This window comes from Bos grunniens, chromosome 3 (assembly GCF_055505025.1).
Source record: "Bos grunniens cultivar Pamir isolate PY7600 chromosome 3, Bosgru_T2T1.0, whole genome shotgun sequence".
NCBI lineage: Eukaryota > Metazoa > Chordata > Mammalia > Artiodactyla > Bovidae > Bos > Bos grunniens.
In genome coordinates this window covers 30090683-30111689 of record NC_141167.1, presented here as the reverse complement: position 1 = coordinate 30111689, position 21007 = coordinate 30090683, and the positions used below count along the sequence as shown (strand labels likewise).

At 42.2% G+C, this 21007-nt stretch overlaps 1 protein-coding gene across 7 annotated transcripts in view; it reads left to right on the top strand.

Moving 5' to 3' along the window:
• USP24 (ubiquitin specific peptidase 24) overlaps nt 1-18869 on the top strand; it is a 156578-nt gene extending 137709 nt beyond the window's left edge. For 5 of the 7 annotated variants that reach the window (XM_086390174.1, XM_086390171.1, XM_086390176.1 and 2 more), the window contains 12 exons: nt 44-160; nt 545-637; nt 2343-2445; nt 3590-3711; nt 4554-4667; nt 6543-6608; nt 8584-8650; nt 10074-10152; nt 14334-14409; nt 14822-14908; nt 15226-15336; nt 16236-18869. In XM_086390174.1, coding sequence (XP_086246300.1) covers nt 44-160; nt 545-637; nt 2343-2445; nt 3590-3711; nt 4554-4667; nt 6543-6608; nt 8584-8650; nt 10074-10152; nt 14334-14409; nt 14822-14908; nt 15226-15336; nt 16236-16298 — 1098 coding nt within the window. In that variant the 3' untranslated portion in view covers nt 16299-18869. The remainder of the gene's footprint in view (nt 1-43; nt 161-544; nt 638-2342; nt 2446-3589; nt 3712-4553; nt 4668-6542; nt 6609-8583; nt 8651-10073; nt 10153-14333; nt 14410-14821; nt 14909-15225; nt 15337-16235) is intronic. The other 2 variants (XM_086390175.1, XM_086390172.1) reach the window with 1 other exon arrangement.
• The last annotated feature ends 2138 nt before the right edge of the window (nt 18870-21007 follow it).

The window sequence follows — 21007 nt, the reverse complement described above, 5'->3', positions numbered from 1 at the left end:
CATCTTACATTCTTTTTCTTTATGTAATTTCTCCTCTAACCAGTTAAAGAGCCTTCATCAGTTACTGGAGGTACTACTTGCTCTGTTGGATAAAGATGTCCCCGAAAATTGTAAAAACTGTGCTCAGTACTTTTTCCTGTTCAACACTTTTGTGCAAAAGGTAAATGATTTTTTTTTCCACTAGGGATTTATAGTCTAAAGGAATTTTATATATGCAAAACTTTTATATTGGTCAACATAGGACCTATATGATATAATTTTACAAGTGTTCCTTTTTAAAAATCTTCAATTGTGTGTTATATTACTTGTAAGAATCCAGCATAGGTAGGTGGGGGTGATTTCTTATTGTTGGAGCAAGAGTCTGCATTGAAATGAGGGGCCATTGTGCAGCACCACAGGGCTGTTAGGTTTTCAACAAGTACTTTCTATATGTAAATTGTGGCATTTAAACACTTACTACTTAAAGCTTCTCTCTTGGCTGTATTTTTGGAATAGCTTTCTATCTGGATAAGAACATAATTTGTCATTCTGTTTCTTATGACAGCAGGGGATTAAGGCTGGGGATCTCCTTCTGAAGCATTCTGCTCTGCGACACATGATCAGCTTCCTCCTCGGGGCCAGCCGGCAGAGCACCCAGGTACTGCCTGCTTTTCCTTCATACAGCCCAGTGACCTGGCCACGGTTTTGGTCATAGCCACAGTGTCTCTCTTTGTAAGTTTCATCAGAGTTCAGGTACAACAAGTGCTGTATAGCTTTTAAAATTCTTTGGAGTTTAGTTATTTTTACAACCTCCTCATAGAATTTATTTAAATGCCATAACCAGTGGGAATGACTAACTCAGACATCAGTCAAAATGTGAAGTGCCAAGTGTCCTAGGAGGAAAAATGGGTTCTGCTCGGGGAATTCAAAAGCCTTCAGAAAGAGTGACACGGGTCCTCCTCCACTCACTCTCTGGGACTGTGAGCAAGGCCTGGTGGAGGTGCTTACCTGGGATGCTGTCACAGGCCATTATTCACGTGTGAAGTTGAACCATTAAGTGCTGAGCAGCATTGCTGCAGTTGTGATACTCATATTCAGAAAATGAAAGGGAAATGTTTTTTTTTTTTCCTACTATTTTTGGAATAGTAGAGTCAAATATATCCTCAAAGGACTCTCCTGTTTGAAGTTCCTATGTTGGTGTGTTTTTTCCAATCATTATATTTCTTCTGTTTGATAGATTTAAAATACATAAAATGTCAACATGCTGTAATGATAAATACTATGTATGGAGCAGTTATTATGTGCCAGACACAACCGGTTACTTTTCATGCTCTACCTCTGAAGTTCACAGTTCAGTAAAACAGGTAGTTTCATCCCCCTTCTTGGGCAAGAATTACAGCTGAGAGAAATTGTGACTCGTTCAGGATCACAGGACTTAAGCTCTAGTTTCCACTGTCTGTGATTCACTGCCTAGGGAAGCTTTCCTTTTTTTATTAAGGGAGACAGACTTGTCATTTAGGCCTCCTCTCCACTTCCTGTCATACCACCTAGCCACTCTGACTCCTTAATGTTGAAAACGGGACTTCTCTGGTTGTCCAGTGGCTAAGACTCCACACTTCCACTGGAGGGGGTACAAGTTCAATCCCTTGTTAGGGAACTAAGATCCTGCATGCCACACAGTGTGGCCTAAATAAATGCACTGACAGTAACTTGCTCTGTGTGCTGATATTATGTTGAGTATCAATTTTTTACTTCAAGCTTTTCCTTCTCAGGGGCTCCATTAACACTGACGATTATTTTAAATTCATTGTAATTTAAATAATATTCAGTTTAATTAATGATGTTGTATTGTATGATTAATATTGTTTTGCATTTATGGAGCACATAAGTTTGAAAACGTTCTCACCTTTAATGTTTCATTGGTCCTCCCAACCATGAAGTGGGTGCGGAACAGGTAGTGGGTAGGTTGTCCCCGTCCTGATACAAGGAAGTCGGGTAGAGAACTCGCCCACATCCGCACAGATCAGTGAGTGGCAGAGGGGGCCAGGCCTGCAGACCTCCAGCCTCACGGGCTTTCCCCACTGTACTGGTGCAGGAGAGTTACCTAGCACATGGTGAGAGCTCAGTGCCTAAATAGGACTGCATGATAGTATTTGTTGTAGAATACAAATCCATATATATCTGTGTTAAGCCACTCTTAAGTTGGCTTAAAACCTGTGAGTTTTCTGTCCTTTGATCTCTCGTACTGTCAAACATTGAGAAAGAATGTGGCTCAGAATATCATGCACCCACGCACCTCTCCCTTCCTTGTCCCTCGTTTCTCACCAGAGCACTAACACCCACTTTATTTTCTCCGACAACAGATACGTCGGTGGAGTTCTGCACAAGCTCGAGAATTCGGGAACCTCCACAACACGGTGGCATTGCTCGTCCTGCATTCAGATGTCTCTTCCCAGAGGAATGTTGGTAAGCTTCAACGCCTGTCTTTAGTATGTCAAGGAAATGCAGAGATGGTGAGTTTGTGAGCAACACGTAGAGAATGATAATGTTGGCAATTAAATGTATGTTAGTGGCTTCTCATTTGGCTATTTGATATTTGAGGGATGCTTAAAATTTTTTGTTTCAATTCATGTTAAGCTTCACCTTATTTTTACTAGTTTGTCACAAGAGAAAGTCAATAATTTATTTGGGGTGGGATATTGAAGCATTTAAAAACACTCTGGGTTTAAAGGCTACATTTCTACACTGTTGGCAGGCCTTATCCTGACAGCACCACCACCAACAGCACCGATAGCGCAGTAAAGCTGCTGTACAGTCCTCAGTGTTCCGCGTGTTGTGCCGCTGCTGGGGCTCTCAGTTTGTTGTGTTGAATCCCCTCAGCAAACCTGTGAGGTCGGTTCCCCTTCTGAGTGTGCGGGAGCTAAGATGGGGAGAGCGCGAGTAACTCCCACATCTCACAGCTGGTCAGAGGTGTAGCAGCCAGTGTGGAACACAATCCTCTGACCCCAGAGCCTATGGCAGGGTTTTCACATCTTCTGACCAGGAAACTAGATTAAAATCACAGTGCATCCCTCTGACCTAGAGACACTGTTGGCTCTCTGAGCAATGTGGGGGAACTCTCATATAGTCAGACATGAGCTAGACTGTGCTTGCTAAATTCTGATTCACCAATCTAAAAGATGAAGCTACCTCCTCTGTGAGTTCAGACGGGTCTGCGAAAGAAAATTGAGAGGGAGCGTCCTTGCTTGTCTGGCGTGTAGGGTAACCCCTTCCATGTGAGAGATTCTGCTCAGCATTGGCAGTTGTTTAAGCAGCAGAAGTGCCTTGTCCTCGGTGTCTTCAGAGGCACTTTGGGCCTTTTTTTTTCTCATTTTAAACTTCTTCGAAAGGATTATCTTGGGTGTGAATCACTGGGAGTCTAGGGATTTAACAGTTAGTCCAGGGCATACATTGAAAGAGAGAGGAAGCCTTTTCTCAAGTCTCATGACTATGAGAGACGGCTGTACATGTTCAGCAGTTGGGTGTGTGAATCTTGAGGCAGTCGCCTTACCTTGTAGACGTCGGTTTCACGTGGTAACATGAGGTGGCTTTTTCCTTTGATTTCCTAAAGCTCCGGGTGTGTTTAAACAACGGCCGCCTATTAGCATTGCCCCCTCGAGCCCCCTGCTGCCCCTCCACGAGGAAGTCGAAGCCCTGTTGTTCCTGTCTGAAGGGAAACCTTACCTGTTAGAGGTATGTCCTTGTTCCACTAATGCCATTTTCCTTTTATCTGTTATCTTCTTTTTGAGGGAAAAAAATACCTTTTGTTATTAGTTGTATTTTGTATGTTACTCTCGTATAGGGGAGTATAGTTAAGAAGCAATTATTTCAAATTAGTTTTACTTCCTGTATGTATGTCAGAAAGAAATAGGCAGCTGAGAAGAATATTATTTGTCCACCCTGCAACTAAGAATTGGGCCTCCAGGTCCCAGGAAGAGGTATATGGCACACACACACCACCACGGTCCCCCGCCGAGTCACAGTCACTCCATTTATTATCAGAGGGTTTATTCCCAATCTTGTGTGTGTCCTTGGTCCTGAAATACTACAGCTCTGAAGCATACGGGTTTTTCAACCTCAGGAGTATAGAAGTGAGCTCTTCACAACCTCCTGTTGAGGTCCCTCTCCCTTCCACCCAGAGCTACTGCACCTTAAGAATGTAATCTTCCAATCCTTGTTCTGTAACTTGACTTTTGTATGTATGACTTGGTGAACATAATCATACTAGTTTTTATTTACATCAACAATGCTGTGCTATATCTCTTTTTTTTTTTAAGGTTAACGTCATGTATTTTTTGGACCTATCAGCGGTTATTTTAATGGGGGAGATCCCCTTTTAAAGTCTGATAAAAGTGACTGATAAAAGTGAGAAAAAGGTACACATTTGCACAAATTGTGTTAACTCTCAGACAGACTCAAACTATTTTGAGGCAGTGTTGATGGTCCTTCATCTGAGTAGATTTCAGTGAAAGTCGGAAACAGCGTTTTAACAGGGAACTGTGACAAAAGAAAGACTCCTCTTCTACCCTCACTAGGTAATGTTCGCTCTGCGAGAGCTGACGGGCTCACTGCTGGCGCTCATCGAGATGGTGGTGTACTGCTGTTTCTGTAACGAGCATTTCTCCTTCACCATGCTGCATTTCATTAAGGTAGGACCTCGTGAACACCTGTGGTAGCCTGCGAGCCTGCAGTTGAGACCTAGGAAAGCATTTCTTCTGCTCCCAGGCGCTTTGCTTCTTTTAATAACTTTAATTGTTTTCCTAATCATAAAAATAGTATAGACTCATTTTTTAAATGAATAAAAAAAATGCAGAATCTCACCATTTATGATGATCAGCATGAATATTCTCTCACGTTTCCTTTTTCTTTTCTGTGTGTATATTTTAACATAATTGGGATTTTATTGTCTATATGATTTTTGTGCCCTCTTTTTTCAATTGACATTATATTTAATGATATTCCATATCATTAAAAGCTACCTGAGTGTATTTCATGTATGTCATGTATCACAATTTACTCAGCCATTCCCTTCCCAGTGAGGCACATTTGCATTGGGTGCAATTTTTAACTATTAAGAATAATACTTTAATGCTATGGTGACCATTATTGTATAAAATGGTTTTAAAGTTTCAGGTTATTTCCCCAGTCCACATCTAAAAAATCAAAAGTAGACTGATTTTTCTCACCTTCTGAAGTAGTAATATATGTAGTTCATTATGAAGCTCTGATCAGTGTGTAGTAATTACTTATGTTTCATTTTCTGGATGCCAAGCACAGTTCCAAGCGTATTTGGTATTTAACTCACGTAATTCTCTAGCACATAACTCCTGTGAGGTGTAGATACTGGAATTGAAGGTGCTGAAGACACCAGTGCCACACAACTAGTAAGTGGCAGAGGGGGAGTTTGAATATCAGCAGTGTGGCTCCAGGGCTGTGGTCTTACCTACTGCCTTGCTAGGGATTACTAGAAAAACCTTTAAGCCTATGCATACCATTTTTATTCATTTTTAATCTTTTAATTTTTAATTCCATGGAGAATACATGACTTCATTCCCTTTGTGAAAAAGTATGCAAAGTCCATCTCGACCATCACCAGCCAGTATTGTCACGTCGGTTACGTGTCTTTCCACTCTTCTTTGTGTGAAATTACAAGAGATATTTTAGTTTGCCCCACACCTTGCCTGCCCCAGGATCTGTAATAGTGATACAGGTAGTGTTAACAAGTGGCTGTGACCAGTGGGTCATGCCTCCAAGCTCTATTAAAGTATGTTTTGCCCTCAGTGTCTTCTGTACAGATCTGCCTGTATCAGGTTGATTGAGACCTCTCTTTACTGTTTACTAATTATATAACGAAGGAGAGTTTCCTCTTCCGAAAAACAAGAGGAAATTTGCCCAGACCTCACAGATTGTGTAGATTCCATGAGGCATGATACATGCAGTACTTACTTAGTGCCACACCCGGCACCTTGCACACGCCCTGTCATCATGCAGTGTCCTCTCCCACTGCATGCTGTGTGTAAGGTTATTAAAATGCACAGGGCTGTGAGTTTTCTCAGCCTTGCTTTCTTCATTTAGTGTGTCTTGGCAGATTTTTCTACTTCCTAAGCAGACTTTTCTTATATTTCACTTACAGCGTATTGATCTCAGAACACTCTAATTAGCATTCTCATAGCTACTCAAGAATAGTCAAGAAAACAGAATAAGTATAAATGAAATATAAGTACAAATTGAGGCCTGTTTAGTGACTAAAAACCCTCTCCCTTCCTTTCTGCTTCTTTCCCTTTCTCCTTCCTAATTTCATAGTGAAATATCATGGAGGGTTATAGCAGGGAGGGTTGTGGTATTGTTTCAGTCCCCAGACTTAGCATTTGGGGAACTGAGACCCAGAGAAGGGAATGACTTGCCCAAGGTCAGCCAGGTGGTGGTAGAACTTAGGCTGGAGTCCCAGCACTGTTGATTGCCACTCCGACCTGCTTTTCACTGAAGACTTACTGGAATCTTTGTGCTTTTAAAAAATATTTCAGAACCAACTAGAAACAGCTCCACCCCATGAGTTAAAGAATACATTCCAACTACTTCATGAGATACTGGTAAGTCATGAATGTTTTGATTCACTTGCATTTAGATATTTACTAGGCAGCATGCATTTGCAAATAAAAACTGTATGTCCTTGTGTTGCTTTTGCATTCATTTGGTCTGCACTCACCAAGTCCTCTTCACATCACCCATTCTCCTTGCTTTAACTGATTCAGAGGTGAGTGGTAATAAATTTCGTTATGTTTAGTGAAGGAGCTAGACAAGGACACAAGCAATTCTAGTGCAGAAAGCAAAGGCTTTACTTACCATGCACAGAAAATGGTGCTCAGCTCAAGTGTGATCTTGTGTGAACCTCGCAAGAACCAGGAGAGGTGAATGGCTGGCTCTGCAGCCTGTCCATGTGCTACTGAAAATATCTCTATGAGCCACGGAACTGAAATGTAATCCACTATAAGGTGCAAAAGGCAGGGGAAAAAATACAACTGCAGTCAGTGAAATAAGGTATTATTAGAAGCTGAACTTAGAGAAGTGGAGTGACCTGCCCAAGGACATCGTCAGTAACTGACAGTCAGGATCTGAGCCAGGTGACTGGCTGTGGAGCCTGTGCTCTCTACAAATGCCTGGTTTGCTCAGTGACTGGAAGAGGTAGGACTAAAAGGAGTGGAAACTGGTGGGGCTTGGGGAAGGAGCCCAGACCAGACTAGGAAGAGTTCCAGGTTCCAGTGCCTGTGGACTTTTTCCCTGGAGGCCAGTGGTGACACACTGGTAGCCAGGTTCCACCTACATGTCTTGTCTATTTGGCCCAAATTGTTCTGTTCTTTAATTTCTGGATGCCAACCTGTCTTCAGAAATCAGGTCATCTGGCCACCCTGGTCTGTTTCCTGCGTGCTCCAGCCACCCAGAGCAGTGACAGCATGTCCTTTCCGTGAAGCTTGTGGTCTCTCCAGTTCCCACTGCCTCAGCACTGCTGTTGTCTGCCACGTGGCTCATTTCTTACCATCTCGGACTCTGTAGACATTTAAGTCAGTAACTTCTGCCATCAGTGATGGACACCATGGAAGGGTTTGCGGCAGGAAAGTGATATAACCTGATTTATGTCTTAGAAAGATTACCCCAGCAGTTGTCTTAAAGGATGGGCTAAAGAAGGAAGCAGGGTTGGAACTGGAAAACCATATAGGAGTCTGTGGCAGTAATCTGCGTGTACAATACCAAGGCTTATGCTAAGGAGAGACCAGAGCAGAAGGGGCTAGGGCCAGAACAACAGGTGTTTAGAAAGAGAATCAGTGGAATTTGGTGACTGACTGTGAACCAATGAGAGAGACTAGCCCAAGAACTATTTAAAATAAAGAGCGGGCGGTGGGATGCGGACTGGCTTCCCTTTAGGTCCCTGAGGCCTTGGCACAGGGTAAGCATTTAATAAACACTTTTGAATATGGAGATACATCATGGGTGCCATTTCTAAAATGCCTGACTCTCTGGTCCTTTGCCTCCTTTTGGTCCTAGCGCTTTTGTAAGATCATTGCTTCTCAGGACTGGGACTGAGTGATGTTCATCTGCTCAACAGCAGACCCACTTAGTTTATTGAATTGTGCACGGCTCAGTGTCAGGCGTTAGAAGTACAGCAAGAGTGTGCCATAGATCCAGCCTTGTGTGGTGTGGCATAAATCTCCACACATCGACTTGTAGAGCCTGTATTATATCAAAACTTTTTCACAGGTTTTTGCGAACCGTAAATCTCTTATCTTTGGGATAATGAAATACATGTCCTTATAACCCACAGAGAACCCTAGAGTCAGTTCTTAAGGGCATGTATTAGGAAATGTGTGGATCTTCAAATACTGCTTAATATTTTTTTATCTTTAGTTTGAAATTTAATATATTGTTGAAAATATGGCAATGACATATTTGTTTTTGGTTTTACTATGTTAGTAACTATAGTCCCTTGAACAAGTTATCTTTAAAGGCACCAGTGGCTGTAACACAAGTTTCTTCTTTCATTTACCAGCCTTTGTCTCCTGCTCCTCACAGGTCATCGAGGATCCCATACAAGTGGAGCGAGTCAAGTTTGTGTTTGAGACAGAAAACGGATTACTAGGCAAGTATGGCTGCCCTGTGAAGAAGTGCCTGCAGTAAAGGTGCAGAGAGCCCATTGTGCCAGCCGGCCTCTCCTCCCCAGGGTCTGCCTGGCACACTCTGCCTGGCATGGATTGCTGAGGAATCCAGGAGTTGCCTGGTCAGGCCTGTTAGACTCCCTCAGTCTAGTCAGGAGATTTAAAGCCAGAGGATCTTACCACCCTGAACACTCCTGCTTTTCGTAAGACAACAGCTTGAGGTCCTTTTACTGGGTCAGGTAAGATTCAGGGGTGCTATGACTTTCTTCAGCAAGCTAAAGGTTTGCCACTTAACAAGAAACCTTTCTTCCACTCTGTAGCCATTGAGGTGGGAAAAGACTAAAACCTTACACTCAGAGTATTGTCAAGCTCATGAAATGCAATTTATTTTTTTCTTTTAACCTGTGATATGAATGCACCCAAATTTTTATTATCTGCTCATAAAAGTTTTTTGACAGCCTTTTCTTTTTCAGAAGGCTAAAGTGGTTTAATGAGCTATTTCTTAGAAAAAGTTTAGTTAAAAATAGTCTTATCCAACTCCCACCATCCACCTGTATTCCCAGTTAACTTGAGTCATTTTAGACATTGCTGTGTGTTTAAAAGAAGTTTTAGTATCTCCTTTTATTGCAGAAAAGAAATTCATGCTTAAAATGTTTTGCAGTTACAACATTCTAGACCACTGCTTTGAAATGGTGCTCTCTGCTCTGAGCAGCACCCAGGCTCTCTGAAACTTACAGACCATACACGTCTCAAGGGCAGGGAGCAGGCATTACAGTCATCCCTTGGTAACCATAGGGCACTGGTTTCAGGACCCACTTGGACACCAAAACCCATGGATGCTCAAGTTCCATATCCCCTTCATATCCATGGTTCTGCACCTGAGGATTCAACCAGCCACAGATTGTGTAGTGTACTATATATATTTATTGAAAAAAATTCACATACAAGTGGACCTGTGCAGTTCAAGCCCATGTTGTTCAAGGGTTGCCTATATTTTTCTTTAAATGCCCAAAGCACAGACCAGTAAATATTTGTTGAAGTGAAATAGTACCATAAATCTCCATTTATCACACTGAAGTATTTTAACTGCTCTTTGTCAGTATTGCAGTGAATGGAAAACTTTGCAAGTCTCTAGGTGAAAAATCAGCCAATATAAATTTTAGTTCTTTTCAGTTCTTCTGAAAGTCAAACCTTCACCACCTTGTATTTTTCTTGAATCCTACTTAAAGTAGTGTTTCTGTCCATTAGAACTTGGAGAACCCTGTTAAGTCAGCATACTGTGCTTTGGTTAAGCTCCTCGTCTGCTTATCAAGTTTGCTGTGAATGTTCAGAACAGCAGCGCTGCTATTACCTGGGCCTGCTGAAGTTTAGTGCTTTATTGTTAAACTTTCTTCCTTTATTCTTCAGCTCTGATGCACCACAGTAATCATGTGGACAGCAGTCGCTGCTACCAGTGTGTCAAATTCCTTGTAACTCTTGCTCAAAAGTAAGTATTGACTCAAAATGCAGTTGAGTAAATGATGTTTTTAGTTACAAGTCAGATATGACTCAAGGAAAAAAATTCCCTTATTTTGGTACCTAGGGAATCTGAGCCAGCCAGGGCACACTTGCTTGGATGGTACAGACAATTATTCAAACAATTTCAAAGAGACGTAAAAGGGGAGCATTAAAAGTAACAGATCTTATGGGATCCAAGGGCAGGGAAAGTGCTAAGCTGACAGTTTGTGCAGGAAGGAGAGGAGTCCAGGGCGGGTTTAGGGACCTCAACAGCAAGAATTCATGAACTATCACTCAAGATACCTTTAGTTACCTATCAGCTGTGTCAGCTTCTAGGTCCCCACTTTCAAAACAGTCTCTCAAGAGGCCAAATCATTTAACAGCTACTTAACCCATGAACCCAGGCACTGTGTGAAATATCGCCTATATTCTCATTTAACATTTTCAGCAATCTTAGGAGGTTAGGTGCTGTTACTAGTCCCATACCATGGGTGGTTTAAGTGACATGCCTGCCGTCAGAGCTAGGACTCGAGCACAGGCTGACTGACTTCAGGGCAAAGGTTCTTTTCTCCTTTTATTTAATTGTGCTAAAATATGTGTGTGTTAAGTCACTCAGTCATGTCCAACTCTTTGCAATCCCATGGACTGTAGCCCACCAGGCTCCTTTGTCCATGGAATTCTCCAGGCAAGAATACTGGAGTGGATTGCCATTCCTTTCTCCAGGGGATCTTCCCAACCCAGGGATCGAACCCAGGTCTCTTAGATCTCCTGCATTGGCAGGCGGGTTGTTTACCACTGGCACCACCTGGGAAGTCCCTAAAATATATATAACGTGAAGTTCACCATTTTAGCCATTTTAGGTGTACAGTCCAGTGGCATTAAGTACATTATAGCGTTGTGCAGCCATCACCATCACCATCATCTATCTCCAGAACTGTTTTCATCTTCCAGAACTGAAATTCCATAGCCATTAAATAGTACTTCTCCACTCCTCCTCCCTCCAGCTCCCAGCAACCATCCTTCTACTTTTTGTCTTCATGAATTTGACTGTTGTAGATACCTCACATAAATAGAATCATACAGTATTTTTCCTTTCATGACTGGCTTATTTCCCATAGCATGACATCTTCCAAGGTGTATCCATGTTGTAGCGTGTGTCAGAATTTCCTTTCTGTTTAAGGCTGAATAACATTCCATTGTATAGATATGTATATGTACTGCATTTTACTTATCCATTCATCTGTCAGTAGATCCTTGGAAAGGTTCTCAATGAACCTGAATTATTTGCAACTTCAGCTCCCCTATTTATTTATTATGTTGGCCCACAAAAGATCAGAGTGACTGCATGCTAATCCAAGGTTATTTTTTTTAATTGAAGTATAGTTGATTTACAATATTGTGTTAGTTTCAAGTGTATAACAAAGTGATTCAGTTAATATTATTTTTTCAGGTTGTTGTGTATTATAGGTTGTTACAAGATACTGAATATAGTTCCATGTGCTGCACAGTAAATCATTGTTTCTAGTCTATTTCATATATAGTAGTTTGTGTTTGGTAATCCCATACTCCTCTAACTTACCCCTCCTTTCACCCTTTTCCCCTGGTAACCATAAGTTTGTTTTCTGTGTCTGTGTGTCTGTTTTTGCTTTGTATATAGATTCTTTTGTATTATTTAAGACTCCACATATAAATGATACTAAGTATAATATTCTCCAGGTCCATTCATGTTGCTGCAAATGGCAATATTTCATTTTATGGCCACGTATGGAGAACATGACAACCACTCCAGTATTCTTGCCTGGGAAATCCCATGGACAGAGGAGCCTGGCGGGTTACAGTCCATAGGGTCATAAAGAGTCATACACAACTGAAGCAACTTAGCACATGTGTGCCTGAGTAATATTCCTTTGTGTAAATATATATACATCACATCTTCTTAAACCAGTCTCTGTTAATGGACACGTAGGTTACTCCCATGTCTTGGCTGTTGCAGATAGTATTGCAGAGTAAACATTGGGGTGCACGTATCTTTTCAAATTAGAGTTTTTGTCTTTTCAGGATACATACCCAGGAGTGTAACTAACCCAGGATCCCAGGATTACTGAGCAGACAGCACTGCCATCACTGAGTTTTGCACTGAGCTCTCTTTAGCTTAATTTATTTTGCTGCAGATTTTTCCTGATTCTTAGCTATCCTTGGACTTATACCAGAATGAGAAATCTGTTGGGATTAATCTGCTGCATTTGAGCATCCTCAACAGATTTAAATGAGAGCTCCATCGAAATAGTACATGAACACACATTTTCCAGATGACATAATATTGTAAACACAGATGGAGATCATCCTGCCACAATTGTGGGTTCGTTAATGAGGCTTCATACTGACAGCATGTCGTCATAATGACATAAAAGGCTAAAAGAGTGGTATTTCCAAGTAGTGTTGGGGCCACATAACATATCTGATGCCAGCAAACACCAAGTCCATATATTAGTAGTGTCTTTATATGTACTTCCATATCCTGCACATATCCCATTTCATTACATATGTTAATGGCAGTCTCCCCATCGGTACTATCTTCAAATTAGGACAGCTTTCTAGGTGGGCAAATACAAATGGAAAGGGCTCCAAAAGCAGGTTTTAAATTGTTTTTCCCTCATATCATTCTTTCTTATTTAAATTATAAAAATTAAAGACTAGTTTGATTTTATCAAGAGGTCATTTATTGTAGACCTTAACATTACTAGAAGAGAACATGGGCAAAATATTCTCTGACATAAATTGTAGCAATGTTTTCTTAGGCCAGTCTCCCAAGGCAATAGAAATAAAAGCAAAAATAAACAAACGGGACCTAGTCAAACTTACACATTTTTGCACAGCAGAGGAAACTGTAAACAAAATGAAAAGGCGACCTACAGAATGGGAGAAAATATTTGCAATTGATGCATCCAACAAGGACTTAATTACCAAAATATATGAACAGCTCATACAACTTAATAACAACAACAACAAAAATCAAAAAGTGGGCAGAAGACCAAAAAGACATACAGACGGCCAAGAGGCACATGACCAGGTGCTCAGCATTGCCAATTGTCAGAGGAATGTGAATCAGAGTCAGAACTAGAGCGAGGTATCGCTTCACAACAGTCAGAATGGCTGTCATTAAAAGTCTACAAATCATAAATGCTAGAGAGGTTGTAGAGAAACGGGAACCCCTCCTACACTGTTGGTGGGAGTATAAATTGGTATAGCCACTATGGAAAACAGGATGGAGGTTCCTTAAAAACTGAAAATAGAGCTACCATATGATTCAGCAATCCCACTCCTGGACATACATCCAGAAAAAACTGTTGAAAAGATGCATACACCCCAGTGTTCATTGCAGCACTGTTTTACAATAGCCAAGACATGAAGCCACCTAAATGTCCACCAACAGATGACTGGATAAAGATGTAGTACATATAAACAATGGAATATTACTCAGCTGTTAAACAATGTCATCTGCAGCAACACGGATGGACCTAGAAGTCATCACACTAAGTGAAATAGACAAAGACGAGTGTCATATCACTTATATGTGGGATCTAAAGTGTGATACAAAAGAACTTATTTAAAAAAAAAGAGAGACATTGGAAACAAACTTATGGTTACCAAAGTGGAAAGGAGGTTGAGGAAGGATAAATTAGCAGTGTGAGATTAGCAGATGCAAACTACTGTGTACAAAATAGATAAACAACAAGGGCCTACTGTATAGCACAGAGAACTGTCTTCAGTTTGAAAAGAATCAGAAAAAGTATATGTACACCAGAAACTAACTCAACTTTATAAATCAATTATACTTCTAATTTTTTTAAATAATGAAGAGGTTATTTATCAAATGTACAATTTGTTGTGGCTAATTTTGTTTGTTATTTTTCATTTTCCAACCTTGAGTTTTAGTAGAACTGAGTGGATGAGTTAGAGATAGATAAGAAACTTTTCACTACATATTTACCTTTTACTGCTTTTTGAAGTTTTAAACATGTGAATGTATCCAAAGCAAAAGAAAATACAAATTTCATATAAAGACAACTGAAAGTAACATTTGTGTTTCAAATCTTAAAGTGCTATGTATTAAACAAGAATATTTGCAAAGAAGGCATTTGGCTAATAAAAATTTCCTGCCATCACCAGGTGTCCTGCTGCTAAAGAATACTTCAAGGAGAATTCCCACCACTGGAGTTGGGCTGTGCAGTGGCTGCAGAAGAAGGTAATGAAGTTTTTAACTTTTCTGGTTATTTCATGGGAATCAATAACAACATATCTTATCAGGAAATAAAATCTCAGACTTGATTTGGAGACTGTCAAAGTATTTTCAGAGTTCACACAGTTATCACACAGTTGATACCTATCTTTATGCATGTGATTTGTATCTTAATACATTTGTCTTAATTTAATTTATAAAAAGGTAAGGATGATTATTTAAGAGGTAGTATTTTAGTGAACTCTTAAAAGCAGAAGTGCAGTCTTATCAAAAAGAATCTCTTGATGTGGGAGAAAGTCTGGGTCAATTTATACACTATTCTATATGCTTTTTATACTGTAATATGTATTGATAGAAACTGTAGATTCATGTGGGCTTATTTGGCATCTCTAATGGCCTTTTTGACCTTCCATGTCAGATGTCAGAACATTATTGGACACCACAGAGTAACGTCTCTAATGAAACATCAACTGGAAAAACCTTTCAGCGAACAATTTCAGCTCAGGTGAGAGTTGTCTTTTGGTTTTGTGTGGATTGAAATCCTTTAGTTAGAATTTTTAGTGTGTTTCTCAGAAACTGCTGTCTCAGAAAAGAGGTATACATTAAAAGTGAGTAAGGACTGAAGACACGCTTGATTTTTCTGTGAAAAGGCCGCAAATGAGTTGTTGGCCTGGAAGGAAAGCAGTGAGGGTCATTCAGTGTGGCTCCACCTGCCACAGAAGCTGACATGAAAGCACCGCCCCCAAAGGTCAAATGAAGGGCGGCCTCGGTGCCCCTGCCACTGCACACCCTGACTTCTCCTTGTGCTTCAATCTCTGGCAGGACACGTTAGCATATGCCACAGCACTGCTGAATGAGAAGGAGCAGTCAGGAAGCAGTAACGGGTCGGAGAGCAGTCCTGCGAACGAGAATGGAGAGAGACACTTACAGCAGGTACATCTGTAGGGCAAGTCCTGGGTGAAAGGGCAGTGCCCGCTCTGAGGTTTCCCAGGGACAACCTCAATCATCAAGAGAGAAAGGAGACCCCAGCTCCACCCTCTGGGAACCTCTGCTCAGGACTCATTCTCTGTGCTTAGAAAGCAGAGCGGCCGTTGCACCATGACATTTATCCAGGCTTTGGTCTCAATCTGCTGGCTGTTCTACTCAGCTTGGAGAGCATCCTGATGAAGCCTGGTTTGCTGATATGGTCCTTCCAGATTGTACTTCATTCTGCTGGGTTACAAAAAATTACCACTTTCCCCTTCTGCTCTCACCAGCCTTCCTAGAAACACATATGCTTGAAAAGAAGGGCCTCATGCCACTGGAATCTGTGTGCTTGTCAGGGGCGTCAAATTTTTAAGTATTTTTCAATACTAATCACTATAGTAGAAAAAGGAATGAATTATTTATTGAACACTTACTATGTAGAATAATGCAGCAGGTTTAAATGTAATGACGTGTATCGTTTCTTCCCTCCAGTCCATAACTTTCTGAAAGGCCTTCGCCATAATCTTTGGGATCCTGGTAATAACCAGTGAGGTCGCTGTTCCCCTGATTTCACAGAAGGAAACTAACACTCAGCATTGTGATTTGATTTAACTCAAGGCCACATTATGCCTCTAGGCAAGTCACTAGATTGTTCCTGTAACTCAGTAAGAACACAGAAATGGAAGCTCTGCATAATCAAGAATTGTCAAATATGAGGTCAAACATGTTTTATGGCCCTTTGATAAACATTAAGTAGTTAAATAAGGACATGTTAAACTGCAGAACACAAGTAAGTCAGTCGACATAGGAAAACTTTTTTCTGTTAACTTTACTAAGTATGTATTTATTCCTTTCATTTCCCAAAGGGTTCTGAATCACCCATGATGATCGGTGAGTTAAGAAGTGACCTGGATGATGTGGATCCCTAGGGGCCGTGCCCAGCACGTGACGAGCAGTCATGTCATGGTTACTGGATGCTCAGCACCTTTTTGAAATCAGAATCTCATTCTTGAACCCTTTAGCAGAGCCCGGAGGCTGGACTGGGAGAACCTACCATGAGGGGAGGAGGCCGTGTTTTTAAGGAACGTACTCTCAGCCCCCGGGGAAGGCCTGGGAGCTGTTTGGCAGTGGGAATGCTCCAGCCTGTGGAGTTCAGCTTACCTGGGGCATGGTCCACATGTGGACTGACACTTCTGTACAGATTTTAGGAAGTAAAGCTGGTGGCAGACTGTTTTGTTACACACACATACAGGAGTGAGTGAAGATAAAGCTGTTGCTTTCTCTATGATGCTACAAAAGAAATTCCTTTGGTTTTTATATTGAAAAAAAAAAGCAAGCTGCCTTTAGATATATGGGGGCAAATTTTTAATCTTGCAGTAACATTGAATAGAAATATCAAGTTTAAAATGATGTAAAAATATGTGACAAAAATTCCTTTTCACTGTAAAATAGTAGTTAAAGAATTCAGTTTACACAGACCTTTGTATTTAATATGTCTCCCTATTTGTATAGAATTTCAGGTGGGTCTGGATGAGAGCCCTGGGCATAAACTTGGATCTTAATGAAATGTTACCAGGATCAAAAATTGGGAAATTAAGCTCTTTAAGGTATTTTTCTGATAAAATTGAGATTGAAAGAGCAATAAAAAAATGCTATGTTCTCTAGAAGTATAGAGTGCATTCTTTGACATCAATCACTAATTGTTCCCAAAACAAATTTTACAAAGAGCAAAATAAAAAGCACTTTAAGATATGATTTTATTTAGTTCGACTTCATAAAATCTTTTTAATGCTTGGAGACATATTGAATAAACTGTAGTCTTAAATCATGTGACCTGCAATCATTTGCTTTTGCTGGAAACTTAATTACTAAAACCCTTGGTACTGGTTGTATATGAAGTTAAATATTTGAGTTGAGAGACACTGCTTTGTGAGTTTCTGGACGTTTTACCGCAGAGAAGGAATAGGAGACTTGATTTCTCCTCATCATGATTGACTGACACTGAAAAGATAAGGATAAGAAAGAACTCGCAAGCCACTGAACAACCACCCATTTAGCTGTGTTTCCCAGGTCTTGGCGCCATTCACTCGTTTCAGGTTAGCTGCCAGCCCACTCCTTTTTCTGGAGTGGAGAGGGGATGCCGACATGGTTCATATATTGTGTTTTGAGTCACTGCACACATTTTCAATCCTGTTTCTCTTTAGTTGCGTGCTCTGCCTTGTTCTGTGCTCCCACGCACAGGACTAGGGGAGCCTCTGGAAGCACTGAGCAGCCCCAGTCAAGGGTCTGCAGAGTCAGAGAGGCGCAGAGGACGCATGCCAGGGCTGACAGCTGCTCCTGCCGCGCACTGCAGACTCTGTGGCCTCACCGCCGAAGGTGCAGTTACAGTGCGGCCAGGCTGCAGTCTGTAATTGCAGGACTGGCCAGTGGTGATGTCTGTCAAAGACACCAGCTGGGTGGAGGGCCAACACCTCAGAGCAGAGCTGCGCCCCAGAGAAAGGGCCGGAGGTCCTTGGCAGATTTTATGTGGTTCTGATGTTCTTGCAAATTCAAATGTGATGTTTTAAAGTGGATTTTTGAGTCCATGAATACCCACACCCTGCTGCCCCCCCACCCTCTCTCTGCCCTCCTCCTCACAAAGCGACCCCGCGGGATGTGACCTTGAAATGCCAGCCACGAGGATATGGCGCTGGCAGCTGCACTCAGGAGCCCAGATTCAGGAGTGAAATTGCCACTTCTGTCCCTTATTTCCTATGGAAACAATGCCTTCCACAGCCCCCAGCACCTGCTATCCTCACAGTAGCGTTCATCGGGACCAGGACTACCCGTCGCTGACACGAAGCTCCTGGTTGGTTTTGCTCGCGTTGTTGCTGCAGTGAACATCACTTGCCCTTTGCCAGTAACCTTGATTTCCCCATGGCTGCAGTCTGCCAACCTGCTGATGACTTTTTTTTTAATGTCATACAACAAAGTGACAATTACGACAGGCTTACCTTGGAAGAGGTTCATTTTTACTGCCAATCTTTTTGGATGAAGATGTTTTTATAAATCTTTCAAAATGGTCTGCAAGTCGAATAGGAATTGCACAACTAAACCCAATGCTGTGTGTCCTTAAGAAGCTCCCTTCATGAGATCCTTCTTAGGATGGCCAAGTCAGTCCCTTAGAGACGTCCTGGGAAAGAAAGCAAAGGAGCCTTCGGACAGGCATCCCAGCCTGTGACTTCCCTGGAGCCCACACGTGGGCCCAGAGCACATTGTCACCAGACTCACCCTCTCTTGCTCCACCCTCCCTGCAAACATCAAGGTGTGTGCAGTTACCTTTTGAGCTTGGAACAGGCAGACTGGAATTTTCCTCTGCTACCTCTTGTGTACAAAATCTTGTTTATACAATTTCAAAAAGAAGTAGATAAACTAAGGAAGAAACTTCATTCTAAATTTGGTTCACTGAGTGGCAGAGTTCTTAGCTTCTAAAGGTATAAAATAAATTTTTCAAAAACAGACTTGGAGGCTCACTGACATTTTTCTGTGTATACCAGAAAATGGCTGTGGTTGGGGGAGGGGTGCCAGGGGCCGGTGACCTGGAAGGAAATAGTGCCGATTCCTTTTCATACTTTGTACCAATGATGTGAATAGGGTCCATTCTTTAATGATAAAGGGCAGTGGGTCTTTTTCTGAGCTTTAGTCCCTCTGGATATCTTGACCATTTCAGGATTCACTTGCAAAGCTGGATAAGGATGTGCAGAGCTCAGACCAGTGGCCTGCAGCTGTCTTCCCCTTAGCTTTCAGGCATCCCCGCGGTCCCCAGCATAAATCACATCCCTGATCAAGCTGGATTTCTTGTTGGACCCCACGGGTCTCAGCCTCACCCCTGATGCCCTGCCTCTGCCCACATGGTTCCCCTCTCCTGGGCTCTTTGCTGCTCCAGCTACTCTGCAGTCCACACCCATTCCTCCCCGGCTCCCAGTGACCAGCTATCATCGTCTGCAAAAACCAGGTGTTCCCTTTTCTCAAATCTTAGAGCCTTCTGGGTATGAACAGCTAAGGAGCTAAACTCTGGCTCTTGGGTGATGGGGAGAGGGGTCTCTGGCATGTACCACAGATAGGGTGCCACTGGGCCCACTTACACAGATGTCCTCTAGCAGTCGGGTCCTTAGCAGCTGGCAGGTTTTGAACACTTCCCATGACACTAAGTTGTCCAAGTTTGAGAGGACCTCTGCCTTTGCAGGTCAATTCCCTGATCCCTTATAATATGAGCTGTTTTGAGCTAGGCCTTGCTCAAGGCAGCAACACTCGCCAGCCTCAAAGTGGGGCTGGGGGTGGGGGGCCACATTGCATGGGGTGATTATTATTTTTGCAAAGTGGAAAGTTCTGAGACTGTTCTTAATTTCAAATCATGAAAAATGACCCTGGACATAATTCTCATTACAGATGCCTCAGCCACTCATTTAAACCTTTGCCATAAACATTGACTCTGTGCCAGGCCCTGGGAGAGGAGAATGGAAAGGACACAGGGACCCTGAGCACCTAGAACATGAGGCACAGGATGCCAAGGAGGGAGAGCCCTGGTTGCTGGGGGGGACTTGGAAATTACAGGCAGACTCCAGTTTTATTCCAGGACAGGCTTAAGTACTCAAATACTTATACTCCAAGTACACATACTCTTCAAAGGCTCAGTTTGCTCAACCGTCCCACACACTTATCTAGCACCTCATATAAGCAAGGCCTCATCCTAGATGGTCAAATTCAGGCAAGAGTCATGATTAAGTTGGTTTTGTTTTAAAAAGTCACCATATAATAAAACTGCTACAAAACCCAGAATAAATATTCTCAAATTACAAAAGGAAAACAGATTCAGAAAAGGTGCTTGCTATAAAAAGGCAATAGAGGATTGATGGTAAACACAGACCAAAAAGATAAATGCATGTTTCTTTGCTTGGGTAGAGGTGGGGTTGAGGGAGCGCAGAAGGAGAGTTGTGCCTCACGCCTCCTGCCTGCATCCCTCCAAAGGCCTCTCCGCTCAGGCCCTAGTGCTGTCTCCTGGCTCACAGGGTCTGTGTTCCCCTTCGGAGCCTCGGCTCTGAAGATAGGTGGCCCAACCTGGTGCAGTAAAAAGTCTTGACTTTAAGGCCAAATCTGGGTTTGCATCGTGGTCCTACTTCACTTCCTGGTGAACTAGGTGAGCACCCACCTCCCCGTCTCTGGTTCCCAGGTTCCTCCTGAATCGGGGATGACAGTGTGTGCTGTGCAAGGCAGGCGTGGACCCGGCGGGAAGCCGGACGGAGCTGGTGGCCCTCCGCTGCAAGTGCAGTCAGCCTTTGGGTGCTATCCCCCCAGGCTGATGCCAGGGAGGCTAAACCTGAACCAGAGCAAGGTGAGGACAGCCAAGAGAATCAAAGGCATGGCCCCTGAAAACCTGGGGCACATCTGGCTGCATCTCTCGTGCTGTTGGTAGTGGCTCAAGGTATGGGTAAAAGAGGTTTTGTTTTTTTTTTTTAATGAAACACAGATGAACATTTTTAATGATTAAAAGATACAAGTCACAAAGACAAACATCATCATATACCATAAGACACCTTAACAACAAAGATGACAAAGCAAAAATCAGAAGAAACAGAAGGGAAAAGAAAGCCATAGTGAG